The following is a 16132-nucleotide window of genomic DNA, read 5'->3' as shown; positions in this document are numbered from 1 at the left end:
GCCTCTTCCCTCCCCCAGGGAGGCAGCCGAGTCCACCCGAGGTTCACTGGGGCTCTTGATCTGCGGCTGAGCGGTCAGAATCCGCCCTCCGCCAGTTTCCCAGCGCTAAAGCAAGAGAGGTTAAATCTGGAGAGGAGGTTTTTGGCCCCTCCAGCCATCTCTCGCACCCCCCGGGGGCGCCTGGTCGAGAACTTCTCAAGCTGGGCTCAGCTCCAGCCACAGTGCAAGAATCAGCTTCTTCCCCCCCCCATCCCCCGACTCCATTTCCAAGCCCCACATCCATGGATTTCCCGGAAGGAGGCGAGGGCCTTCTTGGCTGCCTCCCTGCCAGCAAGAGTGCAGCAGAGGCCCTTTGCCATCTTCGCCATCTGGGTGGAAGAAGGTCCTTTAACGCCCAGGGTGAGCTGAGCCCCTCCCCTCCCCTGCCCTGGTAGCCTCTTCCCCCCCACCCCCCACCCCCTGCTAATCAGGTCTGACCTGGCTTCCCTTTTCAAGGTCACCTGCTGTGTGCTGCCCCCTGCTGGGAACAATGACAAACTCTCCTCCCCCTTTCTCTTTCTATTCCCTCTTCCTCCTCCTCAGCTACTACGCCTTCTTCCTCAGTCCTCTCCCTGGAGGCTCCCAAGCGGTTCCCTCATTTGTCCAGAAGGACGGAAGGAATCTTGCCCTGGGCAGAGGGCTGGTCCAGGAGATCCCCCAGCTCTCTTCTCCCAACCTTGGGATTTCACCACCAGGACGCCTCCCCCTCCCCACCCCCTTTTGGCAAAGTTATGCTGATCTATAAAATATAGGAAAACATTTAAAAATCCCATTAATGGCCAATTCCTCCGGGTTGGGTTCTCTTGTGGGTGACTGATCATTTCTACCCCCCCACCCACCCCCCCGAAGAGAAATTTGGGGAGATGGGAGCAGGGGGGCAGAATATCCCTCCATCATGGCCCCACGTCCTTCCACCAGGACTTCATCCTAAGTGGGGCCCCGAGGTCTGATTCCCTCCTCCAGCTGTTTCTGAGGGACACATCTGGAGCTCTCTCGGGTTCATTTCTGCCTTTTCGCTCTTTAGGTCATTTTGCCACTTTGTGATTTTAAAAAGTGAAAAAAGGAGCTTTGCACCTTCTCTGCGCACAGTTTCTCCCGCTGCTCAGTGGCAATGCTGGCTCTGCTTCCTTTGGCCCTGTGGCCCCCTCCAGCAAGAAGGGAGAGGAGGACCCCCACCCCCCTCACCCCCAGCTTCAGAGCAGCGCCAGGACTGGCATTTCCCTCGGTGGAAGAGTTTGGGAAGTTGGTTTTCTCCGCAAGGCCCGTCCAGCAAATCCTCCTGAAACGCAAGGCCATAAATCAGCCGTGAAGCTTCCCGGGGCTGTGATTGACGTTGCTGCGTGGTGGGTGCTCCTCTCAGCCGTGTGGCTTTCCGCCCCTTCGGAGGGGAGACAGGAACCCTTTATGAGAGGCTGAAATCCGTCTCTGTGTTGAGGGAGCTTGAAAGGAACTTGACCTGAAAAATCCCCACTTTTAAGAAAAGGAGGCCAGTGTCTGAATGAGGGATTGTTCCTGCAGCTGCATCTGACATCGGAGAACGTCAAAGGAATGAGCGGAACCTCCCCGCTTTCATTCAGGGAGCCCAGAGGATCTTTCAACGAGGTGAACAAAGAGGTGCAAAATTCTGGGCCCATTTCCTCCCATCGCCAGCTGAGCGCCTGGAGCTCTGCAAGAACTCGGCCTTGGCTGCTCTCTTGTCCGATGAACAAGCCCAGGGCAGCCTTGCAAACCCCCTGATTCCCAAGACCCGATCCTTCGCCGGGGGTTTTGGGAGACCCTTGCACAAAATGTCTCCTGCGCCTTTCCCCATCGGCTCCCCTCCAGTTTGGCCACAGCGAGGCTGCTTTGGAGGGCGAAGAGGGTTCCAGGGGCTTCCTTGGAGGCAGAGGGTGGTCTTTGGGGAAATGAGCAGGGAGCCGGGTGAACGGCATGTTGCCTTTTCGGTCCCTGTGTGGCCCACCAGGTATGGCTGAACACACCTGCAGCGCCTTTTACCACGAGTCGCTGGCTGGGGCTGCTGGGAGCTGTAGTGCAGCCACCTCTGGAGTGCCGGGTCTCAGCTGACCTTTGGCCCCCCCAGTGGGAGCCAGGACAGGCGGGCAGCTCTCCATGGTGCTGAAGCAGCCCTCCCCTGACCCAGCGCTCCTTTGGCCCCTTCATTGGGATTTGGCAATCATAATAACGGCCCCTCCTGGCTTGTGGGCAAGGATTTGCCCTCGGAGATGAAGCCATCTGCTCCAAAATAGGCATATTATGACTCTTCTCCAGGGGTCCAGTAAATGGACGCCAGATTTATGTCTATGGAGGATCTTCCAAGTCATGGCTGAGGCAGAACTGAAGATGCTTCTAAGATGAGAAGCGAAACGCCTTCAAGAGAAAAAGAAGCACAGTTCAGTTGCCTTTTGAAAAAGCACCTTTGGAAGCTAGCCTGCCTGCCTGCCTGCCTGCCTTCCTTCCTTCCTTCCTTCCTTCCTTCCTTCCTTCCTTCCTTCCTGTTGCCAGAAACGACGTATCTTCTCCTCCACAGGATGTAAATGTGGTGATCTGTTTGTCTGGTCCCTGTGGCTCCTGTCCTTCTGGAGCTGCAGGTGGTGAGCCCTGGAGTCCTTCCTTCTGTTTCTTCCTGGGAGGTTGGCTGGGCCAAGGGGGACCCCAGGAGTGGCCCTGGGGTCACCTGTCAGGCCTGTGGCTTCCCCAGACCAGCACCTTACCTGCCCCCTCGTCCTTTAATTAGCCATCGCTCCACCTTGGGTTAACCTCGCAGGCTACGAGACACCGCCAAAGAGTGGTACTTATTGTACATTCATTGTTCCACCCGGCGATGCATGTTTTCCCTTTAATTATATGAAGGGTGTAGAGAGTTTCTGCTTCTTTGATGGCAAACGGGGCTTGTTTCTATGTTTGTCTATTGTCACATCTTGGAGTGTTGGTGGCTCAGAACAAAAAGCAGGTTACGACCATTGCGACGTGCATGGCTGATCAAAATGGAAACGGTCATAATACAAGCATTGGGTGGCATCTCTCTCCACCCCCAAGTGTCCCCCGATCAAGGTGGATTCTGGGACCGTTGGTCAATGGAGGGACTGCCACCCCCGGGGGAGGGGGAGTCATCGGGTGGAGCCTGGCCCTCCTGGCCTTTTTGCTCCAGATGGGGGTGCAAGTATAACCCCCCCCCCAGTTTCTGGGCAAAAGAGTGTGTGGTCCCATCCTCCACCTCCCCTCCCACGAGAGTCATGTCCTTGTCAGAGATGTTCCAGATTGGGTAGGGAGCCCCTTGGGGGGGGGGGAGAATTGAAAGCGTGAATGGCCCAGGTGCCGGTGTGGAGGCGGCTGGCTCTGATGAGACCAGCTGTGGGCTAGGCCGAGAAGCCACAACCACACACACACACAGACCCACATACACAAAGACGGAGCCCTGGGAGAAAGCAGCAAGTCTGCGGTGCGGCTGCTGAAAAGGGGCTTATATGCCCCCTGAGTAACTCCACTTCCCCTGGGAAGCTTTACCTGTAGCTGCGGGAGGTTGTGTTGTTGTGTGGTCCTGTTGTTGCTGTTGTTTTCCTGGTGCTTGTGTAGAAATGTCCTTGCGTTAAATTTAAGACTGTGGTTTCTTCTTGAAAACCAGCCAGGAAAGTAGAATTCAGTGCAGGAGAGAGAATTGGCCTCAGCAGCCCAGCCCTGACCTCCCCCCCCCACCCCCTATTTTCATCTTCCTTGACCTCTGGTTTGTTTACCTTTTCTTACTGTGCCCCCCACCTTTGCTAGGCGACCCCCAGAAAAGCAGGAGGCCGTTGAGTCAGGAATGAAATCTCCCCATGGTGCGAAAGGGACGAGAACAGGATGCTGAGGGAGCCCAGTGCAGGATAATGTTCCTCTCTGGCCCCAGGACAAAATGGGCCCACGGAGGACCCTCTTCCCACCAGCCTCGGGGAGCTTCTGAAGGATCCCACCCCTTGCAGAGCCCCCCTCCCCTCCCCACCAGTTGGTACCGACGCCCCTGCGGACAGCAGCAGCCCCTCCCCCTGAAGGAGCCCCTTCCTCCCAAGTGGGGAGAGGGTATCTCTGAGGAAACTGCAAAAATAGCCAGAGAATTAAAAGGGAGTTTGATCTGATTTGATGGTCCAAATCAGCTGGGAAAGTGGGCCTGATTCAAGCGGAGGACTCGGATAGTCCGGATCAATGGGAAAGGGGGCCTCTGGAACCAAATCTTGGACGCCTCCAGTGAGGATGGTGGAAAGAAGGCGAGGACCACCCAGCAGCCTCAAAACTGCCCAGCAAAGCACCTGAATGACGCTGAGCGAGAGAAGGGCTCACTGGGACCCCGGGGAGGGGAGGAAATAATCCAGGTTTTAGTGGTTTAGCACCAGAGACGTTTCCTCACTGCCACCCACCAGACTGCAGAAGGTGTGACACACACAGAGAGAGAAACATCAGCAGGGAAACAGCACGGAGGGAAGGGATGAACTCCAGACAGACCGAACAGAGTGGGAAGGGGCCTCTGAGGCCGTCTAGTCCAGCCCTCTGCTCCAGCAGGAGACCGCGGGTGGGAAGAGAGGTGAGTGGGGGTTAGGCCAACAGATAGATTGGATGTTAGGAACAGACAGGAGGATCCGGGTTTGTGTCAGAGGAAGAAAAATAAGAGACCCTCAGCGGAAGGAGGGAGCCTTTCGGCCTCCTTCAGCCCCTCCTCCGTCTCTCTGCCTAAGCAGTTTCCAACTGAAGAGCCAGGCATGAAAGGGGTTTCCTCACGGAGCCCCGGACGGGCCCTGCGGCTCCCCCTTCTTGCCCCTCGTGCCTCTGACTCCCTCAACTGGGCTCTTCCAGGCTGGAATTCCCCCCCTCTCCCCCTCCCCACTTAGGGCTTTTTCCACCAGTCAAAAGCTGCTTTAAAAAAGAGGAAGGTTTTTCAGGCGTGTTTGAGAGAGAGAGAGAGAGAGAGAGAGAGAGAGACCCTGGGGGCTCCTCCTCCACATGGGGGGGGGCTTTGCAGCAAGGCTCAATGGGGGGGGCTTTCCCACGCCACAGCCCTGCCATGATCCTCCCTTTGCCTGCAAGGGGCGGGAGGAGCCCACAGCCTAAAACTCTTCTGGCTCTGCAGAGTCCCTGCTTTCTTCTCTGCCTGGAGAGGGTCCCCCCCCCCCCAAATCCGGCCAGGTGGCTCCCTGCCAAAGGGAAGGAAAGGGGGGAGGGGCTCAGGGGGAGGTTTTGGGGCAGGGTCTGCAACCTGCAGTGGGGGTGGGGGGAGCGGCTCCCACCTGCCCCTTTGCCTCTTCCTGCCCAGCTCAGCCGGAGACGCTTGGCACACAGAGAGCCAAGCAGGGCAGGGCATCTTTGGCTTATGGCTGCAAGCGGGCCCAGAATTTCTGTTGCTAAGCCTAGGCAGTTGTTAAGTGAGTCATATGCCTGATTTTACGACCTTTTTCGCCCCGGTTGTTAAGTGGAACATTGCAGTTGAGTTGTTAAGTGAACCAGGCGGTCGTTAAGCAGCCCCCACTGCAGCTTGTCTGGTCTGGGAAGCATCCACGCCACTCCCGAAGGGGGTGGGGGTGGGGGCTGCAGCAGTCATAAGTGCGAGGTGCCCCTCTCAAGGGCTAAGCAGGGCTCCATCCAAGCGTTGCTTTCCTTGCCCAGAGGGCTGGTGCCATCCCTGGTCCACCTGGAGTCACACCCAGAAACTTCGGTTGGCAAAGCAGAGCCTTGCCACCTGTCTGCACAGAGAGCAAGGCCCTAGTCCTCATGAGGTTAGTGAAAGGACCGATTAGGATGTTGTAGTCCAACTGGGATGATCCTTGCCTCTCAGCGCAGTTATCCGGGAACCCAACCTCCCCCCCCAACCCCCCTCCAGCCTCTCTCTCAGACAGAGGGATTTGGGGCCAGGCCAGAGGGGGCTTTTCCCCCTCCCCCCCTGCAGCCTGAGAAGGACCCAAGTGGGGTCCTTCGGATCAGAGCGAGACCCTCCCCCTTCCTCTGGCCCTTCTGGAGTGAGACAGCTCCCCCCAAAGAAAGCCAAAGGGAAGGGGACAGACCTCCCGGTGCCCCCCAGCCTCCCTCGGGGAGAGGAGAGCAGATCGGGCGGAATCTGCCGGCCCCGTGGCCCAGCCGGGCAGGGGCAGGGAGGGGAGCTTCCGGCTGGCACCGGCCGAGCGGCGGCAGCAACACCTGTTGAGCACAGGCAGGCCGGGGCTCCAGGTAGCACAACCGGTCCTCCCTCCCTCCCTCCCTTCCTTCCGGCTGGCTGTCTCGGGGAGGAGCCGGGCGGAAGAGAGAGGGGAGAGCAACAGCCACCGCGGCAGGCAGGCGGGGAAGGACCGACCGGGCCGTCAGAGCAGCCCCCCTGCCCCCCCCCAGCATGAAATCGGAGAGTGAGGAGAGCAGGCCGGGTAGGTGGGGGGCCGGGGGGGGGGCTGGACCGCTCTCTGGGCTGCCTCAGCCTCTGGTTCTCCCCGTGCCTGGTGGGCTCTTGCTGGGGCTCTGCTGGCAGCCAGAGGGGGCTTAGGGTAGGGAAAGAGGGGTGGGGGAGCCTTGGGGAGGGGGGGAGGGAGGGAGGGGCAGCAGGTCCTGGGGGAGGGGGAGCTGGCCCTGGACCCTTCCCCGTGGACACTGTCTCTCAGGCCTCGGAGGGCCAGGGAAGCCCCCCCTGGAGAGCTGTGGGGCAGGTGGGGGGGGTCTTCTGGGCACCTGGTGGGCAGGAGAAGGAGTTTCCAAGAAGGAGTTTCCAAATCGATAGCCGAGGGGGAGGTGTGGTTTGCGGCAGGGCTCCTGCGGTGAGTGCCAAGCCTGATGGGTTGGTGGGAGGGTGCCTCCTCCCTTTGATGTCCGGGAGAGGCAGATCAACCCTCGGCTGCCTCCTTTGCTTTCGCCGTGTCAGCCGGCTGCATCGCCCGGAGCCCCCTGGGTGGCCGGCCAGGGACTCTGCATGGGACAGAAGCCCCCACCCCCACCCCGAGGCGGCTCCCACTGGCCTCCCTTGGCCTCAGGGCGGAGGAAGGCCAGGAGTGCCCTCCGGAGGCTGGGCAGCCTTCGCAAGGCCTGGGCTGCCTCCTGTGCCGGTCGGCAGGGCAGGGGCCCCTCTGGCAGATCCTTTGCAGAGGCGGCAGGAGTCTGGTGTAGCCGGAGGGCTTTTGCGCGGGAGCTTTGGCACGGAGGGCCCTGGCTGAATCTTTGGGCTCCAGGCTGCCAAGTCAGCTGCCTTACGCCAGGACCCAACCTGGGACGTGGCCCCCAGGAGGCCCCCAACGGGCCCCAGGTGGCTGTAGGGTTTGTTCCACAGAATTGGGCGTCTCTTTCGGGAGGCCCATTCGAGCTGCCCGGGGAACTCTCTGCCCCTTGAGGCCGCCCTGGCCGGTGCCTTTCCAGGGGAACCGGAGAAATTGCTTGGAGGCCCTCTGCTCTTCTCCCGGAGAAATGGGGCGGAAGCTGTGGGTCTCCCTGCCCACCAAGGGGGGCTGCAGAAATGCCTGAGGACAAGGAAGTTACTCCAGTAGTAAAAGACCCGTGAGGCCTTCCTAAGCAGAAGCCAAAGAAGCAGGGAGGATCCAGGCTGCCCCAGGTCCTCCAGCCCAGGCTCCCTGCATGGCACATGGCCACCCACGGCCTCTGCCAAGGGGTCCATGAGGACTAGGTGCTTAGAAGGAGGCCGGAAGAGCCGCTGCCTCCGAGGAGGGGAGACAAAGAGCGCTTGTTTGCTTTGTGTGAGGAAACTGGTCCAGTTCTCATTGGAAACCAGCCTCTGCTTGCAAACCATTATTCCTTTCCTTTGTGAGAAGCACACACGCACACACACACACACATGAGAGAGACGGGGGGGGGAGCTGTTCTACACTGGGGGAGGGGTTCCTTCTCTTCTGGAAGGCCTCTGTCTCTTAAAAAACCCTGCAATCATATTCCCCCCCCCCCCGCTTGCACCAACCCCCCCCCCCCCGCACCTCCAGGAAAGTTATAGTTTAATGGGGAAAGGCTGGACTTTGGCCCAAGGGCGACTCAGGGAAGCAAAAAAGCCTTTCTGGAATTGGAGGCGCGGAACGGGGGGGGGGGAATAGGAAGGCCCCTCAAGTGAGGGTTTCTCCAGGGCCCCCTGGGAAAAGGCCCGTTTCCCCCCTCCCCAGTTATCACTCCCTGGTGGAAAGGGGGCCTGGAGGGGAGGGCCGGGAGCTGCATTGCTTAGGATGTTGCTGTGCTGTTAGGGGCCGGGGGGGGGGGCTTGCGGCCTGGGGTTCAGTCGCTGGGTGCCCCCCCTGCCTTCCCTGGGGGGGTGGGCTCTCTTCCTGGCCTGGGAAGGCACCTGCTGCCAGCCTCCCTTTTGACCTGAGGGCTTATCTTGGTCTACTCCCCCCACCCACCCACCTTCAGGAGGGGCTGGGAACGGTCTGGAAGCTGCCAGTCCACTCTTGACCTTCAGTCCCTCCCGGCCTTTACACTCGCAAGCACCTTCTGAAGCCGAGGGGAGAGGGGGGAGTGGCTTGGCCAGGAGGCTTTCGCACTCGGCTCCTGGGCTGATGTATTAACGGCAGAGGGGAATCTCTGAGCTGGGCGCCCTCCCAGCTGGGCTGTCGTTGTGACCCAACTAGGGAAGCTCCTCAGAGCGGCAGGGACTCCTCCGGGCGGTTAAACCCATGAAACCCAGAATCCATCGTCATTTGCTGGAGTCGGAAGGGGTGAAAACTTTGGTGGCGTCTTGATGGCACTTAAAATTCCCGGGAATCGGCTCCAGGGAAGATTGCAGCTGCGTCCAAGGAGGGGAATGTCAGCCCCTCCGGGAGCCTCCATTGGCCTCCTCCCCAAAGGCCCTCTGCCCGCCAGAGCTAGGGTTCCGGCCACCTGCCCCACCCAAGAGCCGGCCTCGTCGGGTCAGGAGCCGGGTGGTGGGTGACCCTTTGGCCGGCTGGCCAGCCTGTCCGAGCTCCGCTGGGGACTTTGGGGGCAGGGCGCCTACCTGCTTCCCCCGTGTCGCTGGGGGAGGTTGCGTTATTCGGCCTTTGCACCTGGCCAGCCTTCGTGTCTCTTTGTGCCACGCCCAGATAACCGTCCCAGACACGCAGGCCGCCCTCCTCTCTTTGGACCTTCCACCCGGGGCAATGGGCTGGCTTGGCCCAGGACTCCAGACGGGGGGCTTCCCCCACTCAGGGAGGCCAACTGGCTCCCCTGGAACCCAGCCCACTCCCCAGTGGAGCCGATGTGGATTGCCTGGCCAAAGACTGAGCGGGGGGGGGGAGGGCCTTGTGTGCTTCACCCGGAGCCAAACCTTAAATGGCCGTCTGGGGGTGGGAGGAGGCGCCTGTGCCCTGGTGAGGTTTCTTTTTCCCTTGTGGGGAGAAATGGGGGGGTCCCCTGGGAAATACATAGGGTGGGGGAGTTAGGTTCTCAGGGGGCCCAGGGGCTAAATGTGGGGTCTGGACAAACGGGAGCTGGACCTCTGCAGTGGGTGCCATGAAAAGCGAATTCATTGTTGCCGAATGGGAATGCCGGAATTGAGCCCCCCCCCCACTCCTTCCTGTGTTTGGCTTGCACCCCCAATGGGGACGGGGGAGACATCCCTGCTGCTGGGGGGGGGCCCTTCCGTCCACCACAGGAGCCCAGAGGCAGGGGAAGAAGTTGGCCTTGCCTGGCAGCGGCCGAGCCTCTTGGCAGAGAAGGCAGGGGGCCGCCCCCAGGCAGGTGCCCGCAGCTACTTCCCTGAACGGTCTCCAGGGTGACCCACAAACCCTCCGCCCTGCTGGGGAGAGGAAAAGCCTCCTTGGCTCCCTCCTCGGCTTCCCTGGCCAGCCGACCGGCTTGCTTTCCCTCCCCTCCCCAGGAAAGGCTCCCCGGATGCCCCACCACGTCCTGGGCAGCCGTCCGATGTGGGTCTGTTGCTCCCTCCATGCACGAAGCAGGCGTGGCCTTCCGAGAGACGGGCATGAAAATCCTGGCCCTTGGATGGACCGAAGAGCAAAGGGGGCTCCTAGGAAGCCCCCCAAGGCCGGGGAAGGGGGCCGAAGGGAAGGCCGGTTGTTTGGCTCTCCAGAGACCCGGCCTTCCTCCCTGGACTTCAGGGGCTCTGGGGCCGTGAGAGGCTGAGAGGGCGGCCAGAGCTCCAGGAAACCCACAGAAACTGGGCTTACACGGGTGGAACCCGGGCAAAGGCGGCCGGTCCTCCTGACCCCACAGAGGGATCCCTGGGAGGGCAACCTGGGCTTCTCCTCCTCCTCCTCCGAGCATGGCCCTGCCTCCGTCTCTCTCAGCCTCCCTTGGCCTCCACCCAGCGGCTCTTCCCCCCTCCCTCTCTCTGGGCACGGAGGCCCCTGCAGGATCTCCGTCGGGCGGAGGCTGCTCTGGGCTGAGGGTGCAGGCCGGCCCTCTGCCCACCCCCAGAGGAGACCCCTGGTGGCCCTGGATGCCCGTGGGTCCACCTCCATCTGCCTGGCCCCCTCGGGAGGGGTCTCCCAGCCTGGGTCCGGCTTCTGCCAGGGGGCCAGAGGGGGCTTGAGCACTAGGCTGAGGGAGAGCAGGCTCTGGGCAGCCTTGAACCCAGGACCCGCAGCAGTCCACAAGGCCCCAAAGTGCAGGGAAACGGGGGGGGGGGCTCTGCAGGAGAAGGTCGTCTGGACGGCTGGGAAGGGAGGCCGCCATGGGGCACCCCCTCGGAGGTCCCTCCCACAGGCCACGCTTCCTCCACCGGATCCTGCCCTCCGCCCCACGCCTGCCTGCCTTTCCTGGGGGGCGGGGGGGGAGAAGGGAGGAAGAAGCCTCCCCCTGCTTGGGAATTCTCCTGCATCCCAGGCAGCGTGGGAAAATGTGGGACAGCCCCCCCTCCCTCTGATCTGGCACTCGGCCAGGGATGGGCTTCCAGGGGAGAGCCTGGGCCTTGGGGGAACATCACGGGGGTCCCTGGGGAGCTGATCTCTTCCCTGGTGCCTTGCTGAAGCCCCCACTCCACGCACCTAGAGCGGCCTGCCCTCCTTGGGAAGCCCTCCTGAACCCTCCCCTGCCCAGATCTCAGATGTTCCCCATCGTGGGGGGGGGGCGAGGGGGGACCCAGGCGTTCTTCATCAGGGAAGCATCTCAAAAATGCGAGGGGGAGTTTATTGTTTCTTGGCGCTGTTGTTGATGGGAGATCAGCCAGGAGAGGCACGCAAGCTCCCCCCCCCCCCACACACACACGGCCCTTCCTGTCCTGCTCAGGCCGAGGAAATTCCACTGGCGGATTCAGTCCCTGGATTGGGGTGGGGGGGAGAGGGGGGGAATCCAGAGAGACTTTCTTTTTTGTGGAGGAAAAACCTCCAAGGGTTTGAAAAGGGAAGACGAGGGTGGCTCTCCCTGCTTCCAGGGAAAGATCCGGGGGAGGGGGGGGACAAGTGGGGGTGTGGAGAAGGGGGTCCCAGGATGGCCTCTCCCCACCCCAGCTGGGCCAAGGCAGCCTCTCCAGCTGCCTGATCCTCTGTGTCTCCTGGGACCAAACCTTCCTCTCTCCCCCTGAAGAGGAAGGGCCAGGAGATGGCACGGGAGTGGGGGTGGGTGGCAGCTGGGCAACGGGAGGGGGGGCAGCGCCCAATCCCCCAGCGTTCTGGGGGGGGGGCAGATGAGACCTGGGCTGGTTTGCAACCCGGGTGGCATGGCTGCTGGGTACCAGAGAGCAGGGATTAGAAGCACAGGCATGTCCCCACAGCCCCCGTGCCCAGCTGCAGGCAGGCTGGGGAAGACGGGAGGTCGTTGGGCTCCCAGCCGTTATCCGAGGGCCCGGGGGGGAGGAGGCAGCTGCCTGCTGAGCCTGAGAGTGGCCCCCGTGAGTGCGGTGGGGCTCTGGGTCGGATCCTCTTGCCGGGTTTTTGGCAGATGATGGTGGCGGGTAGCTAAAGCAGCCGGTGATGGCAGATCTCCTGGCAGGAAGTTTCTGCCAAGCCCTGACTTCCTGCTGCGCTGCCACCCTCGAGGCAGAAGGGGGGGGGCTTTCACCTGGGGGGGCAGGGGAGGTTCTGATTCTAGAGCCAGGCTTCTCCCGTCCCCCCCCCCCGGCCTCTAAGCCCCCTTCAAAGTCCCTTCTAGCTGAGGGGCGTCTCGTTCTCCCCAGCCTGGGCATTTTTTCAGGGGGGGGGGCAGGAAGCCATTTACCCCCAAGACGCCATCCGTGAGAAAGATGTGGAGCCAGGACTTTGCGGGGTCTTTCCCCGTCTGTGTGTCTGTGTGTGTCTCTCCCTCTGGATAGTTAATGCAGAAGAGAGTTTTGGAAGAATTGGCCGTTGGGGGTTTCTAGTCCACAGAGAGTAACAGAAGCAGGGGAAAAAGTCCGTTATTCAAGTCACCAATTGGGACTCTGGGCAGGCTGAGGGAGAGAGGAGAGTTTTTAAAAAAAATGCCATTTAAATAAAATCTGGAAGTTGTCATCAAATGAATTTGCTGTGACATTCGGATAAGTGGTACTTTATTTGACACCTGTTTTAGACATAGAGAGAAAGAGAGAGAGAGAGAGACTCGTAAACAATATGGACTAGTGTTGTGCAAAACCAAGTCGCCCTCAATGGGCCCGTGGTGGTGTACAATGGCTATGGGATGTAAGGGAGGCTGGTGCCCACCCTCTCAGCTCAGGGAGCAAAGGGGGCTCCAGAGTGATGAGGCTGTTCCGTTTTTGAATCCCTCTTACAAAATCCAGCCCAAGGGGCCAAGGGGATTCTGGGGGTTGAAGTCCATTCATGTGCCCTCAGGTCGCTTGGCAGATGGGACCAATGGAGGCCCACAACGTGCCAGGGGGCTTCCCAGTGAAGGAAGGGGGCAGCCGGTCTTCCTCCCCTTGGGTCTGCCTGGGGGATGGAGGGGAGGGGAGGAAAGGGAGGGGGAGGCCCGCTCTCACCACTGGCCCCCATTCTCTCCCCCCCCCAGTCCTCCTGCGGGAAGAGGTCAGCCAGCTGCAGGAGGAGATCCACTTGCTGCGCCAAATGAAGGACATGCTGACCAAGGACCTGGAGGAGACGCACGGCGGGGACAAGGCCTCCGAGATCCTCCCGGCCACCGAGCTCAAGGTCCAGCTGGCCCAGAAGGAGCAGGAGCTGGCCAGGGCCAAGGAAGCCCTGCAGGGTAAGAGACCCTGCCCAGGCCCCTCAAAGCCCCCCCCCCCCCGGGACAGCCGGGATCGGCCAGCCCCCCCGGGAGCCTTCAGGGAGCCAGCGGGGGGGGGGGGGGGTTGCCCCAGTGCCAGTCGGGTGGGCTCAGGGAAGAAGGGGGCCGAAAGGGCAGCCTGGGGCCCTAGCCCCCCTCCCACCCCAGCATACTGCGGCCATCAGACAGCTACCCACCTCCTGACCCCAGGTGCCCCCCCCACTCTAACTTCAAACGGTCACTAAACAAGTGGCTGTAAGTTGAGGACTGTAAGAGGAGGAAGTCTTTGGGAAAGTCAGATTTCAATTTAAATTCAATTCAATTTATTAGATTTATAGGCCGCCCAATCCCGGAGGACTCGGGGGGGGGGGGCGCTTGAGGCCAAAGCCCCCCCCACACCCACTCAGGGGGTTTAAAGGCAAAAGTCCCTATGAGGCCCTTGTCAATCCCTGCCTGGGACCGATGGAGTTGAGACCAAGCAGAGACCCTCTGTGGACTCTCCCGGGGGGGGGGGGCTGTGTGGTGTTTTCTCTTCGTTTCCTTGCTGTTCTAATCCAAGAGGAAAATCCCTGCTGGGGGAGGGGGCTTCCCCCCGAATGAAACATGGGAAGCAGTTGTGCTTCTTCCAACTGAGGGAGAAGACCCCCCCCCTCAATTCCTGTAATTAGTACTTTGTTTAGATTAAGGTATTCTGAAAACTCCCCCCCCCACATAAAGGCTGCCCATCACTTCCAGCCGTCAAAGGCCTCCATCAGTTAAACTAAGGAAGCCCCCTCTCGGTCCAGAAAAGCAGTTACAGGCCTCCAGCGTTGCCATTCCCCCCCCACCCCCCACCCACACACACACCCCCCCCACACACATATTGTCCTGCTGGGGTGGGAAGTTCTTGGGGCGAATGTTTCCATTAGGAGTGGGCCTGGGCCCCCTTGGTCCCCCAAGAATTGGGAAGAAATCCTAAATGCCCTCAAAGGCTTTTCTGTTTTACCTGCTGGGGGGGGGGGGGCATTTCACAGCCTTGGGGGGGGGCTCCGCGGCAACACTTGTAAGAGTTCGGCTCCCCTTTTTCATCCTTCAGATTTTAGAAGCCCAGAGCTAAAAGTATTAAGCCATTAGCTTTGGGGGGGGGGAAGTATCCTTGCTGAAGCTGCCCCATTCCCCCTCCCTCTTGGGACTCCCCTGATGCAAGCCCCCTCCCCCAGCCCCTCCCCCTGTTTTCTCCTTGGGTGTTGGCATCGGCCGATGTGCGTTCTTTGCAGAGCGGAAGGGGGGGAGGGCTGGCACAGGCGCCCTCTGATCCTCTGCCAATGGCCGGAGGGGGGGAATGGGGGGGGGTCTGGGGCAGAGTCTGGGACCTGCATGCAAAGGAGATTTTGCTCCGGGAAGTTTTTCTCCTGGGAAAGAAAAGGAAAAAGAAAGCGAAGGCTCCCCCACCCCCACAATGGCTGGAGCACATTCCTCCCCCCCCACCCCCAGGGATGAAATGCTGCCCCCCTGTGCCCCCCCCAGGCCAGCCAAGCTGGTTCCTCCCCATCCCCTTCACTGAGGCCGTGGTGCTTGCTCCCTCCTCCCATTTCCATGGCAACCACATTCCCCCTCCCCTTGGGAGTCCAACTCCTTCCAGGCGGTGGATTGACAGGAGGCCCCTCCCTCCTTTGACCCCAAGCTTTGCCCCAGGCTCCTCCCAAATGCCCCCCCCCCGTCCTCCTCCCCCCCTTGGCTGCCCTTCCTCATAAAGCAGTCTCTGCAGGGAAGAGAAGCAGGAAAGGCCCCTCCCATGGAGATGTGGGGGGCGCTGAAGCCAAAGCTCTGTCCCTGCTCGGTCACCCCCTCATCCCCCTCCCAGCTGACCCAAGGACGGAGGGAAGGGACGGGTCTCCTTGGGAAGCGACCAGAGAGTCTTCTTGGATGCTGGCGTGAAGCCACTGGTGAATGCCCGCACAGCTCGGAGGGGGTTGGCCGAGGGCCCTGCTGTGGCTGGGCGGTGCCCACATCTCCCAGGCATGTGGGGGCTCCTGGAAGGGAAGCCAGGGAGGTGTGGGTGGGCAGCAGCCTGGGGGCAGGATGGGGCAGGGGAGGCTGGCTCCTGGCGGAGGAATCCAGGGCCCCGTCTGCCTCCCCGGCTGTCTAGGGGCCACGGTGTGGAGCCCAGGGCCCTTCATGCACCCACCAGACGCTCCCTCCAGAAAGGGTCGGTCCCCGCGAGGAGCCCCTGCTGGGCAGGGCCTGCCCCCTTCCCGCTTAGGCCCCTCCCCCTCCCCTCCTTCCTTCCACCGCCTGCCCCCCTGGCAGCCCCAGCCGGGCCCCGTCCTGCCTGCTGAGCCTCCTCCAGGCCTTGCGCTGGGTTGCCTGGTGGTGGTGGAGCCCCCGGTGGGGAGGAGGAAAAGGGTGCCCGGGGGAGGGAGGGAGGGAGGGTGGGAGAGAGACCCGCGTGTGGGTGCAGCTGAGCCCGCGTGTTGCTCTCCGGTGCCTGGAGGTCTCTGGGTGGTTTTCCGTCCCCTGGCAGCCATGAAGGCCGACCGGAAGCGCCTGAAGGGGGAGAAGAGCGACCTGGCCAGCCAGATGCAGCAGCTCTACAGCACCCTGGAGAGCCGCGAGGAGCAGCTGAGGGACTTCATCCGCAACTACGAGCAGCACCGGAAGGTCAGGGGGGGGCAGGGGGGGGGCAGGGGAGGGGGGGGGGCTGGAGCTGCTCTACCGCCCAGAGCCTTGTGGGGTCTCCCCGTAAAATCCCACCCCTGCGCCTCATGGGGGCCTCTCTCAGCCCCCCCCTCATCCCTGGGATGGAGGAGGGGCTACAGGGGGGCCTTGGTCGAGGGGGGGGGGTCCTGCCTGATGGGAAGCTCTCTGGGGAGAGTCCTGCACTGTGCCTCAGAGGGGCACCCCAAGGCCCACGGAGAAGCGCTCAGTGTTTGAGCCCCCCCCCACCCCCAGTGGTGCATTCAAAGGTCCTAAGCCCCCCCCCTTGTCGTCGTCCCCCCCCAAGGAGAGTGAGGACGCAGTGAAGGCCCTGGCCAAAGAGAAAGACCTC

The 16132-nt window shown here is 61.5% G+C and overlaps 1 protein-coding gene across 1 annotated transcript in view; it reads left to right on the top strand.

The window, feature by feature from the left end:
• The window catches only part of KAZN (kazrin, periplakin interacting protein), a gene marked incomplete in the record, with an annotated part of 51023 nt that overhangs the window by 29780 nt on the left and 5111 nt on the right, over positions 1–16132 (top strand). The window contains 3 exon segments of the mRNA XM_087702703.1: positions 12889–13083; positions 15608–15744; positions 16088–16132. Of these exon segments, the coding sequence (XP_087558829.1) occupies positions 12889–13083; positions 15608–15744; positions 16088–16132 (377 nt within the window).

Source organism: Thamnophis sirtalis, unplaced genomic scaffold (genome assembly GCF_051295495.1).
Source record: "Thamnophis sirtalis isolate CommonGarterSnake01/CBP01778 unplaced genomic scaffold, rThaSir2_p1.2 scaffold_15, whole genome shotgun sequence".
NCBI classification, from domain to species: domain Eukaryota; kingdom Metazoa; phylum Chordata; class Lepidosauria; order Squamata; family Natricidae; genus Thamnophis; species Thamnophis sirtalis.
This window is presented reverse-complemented; position numbering and strand designations above follow the sequence as displayed.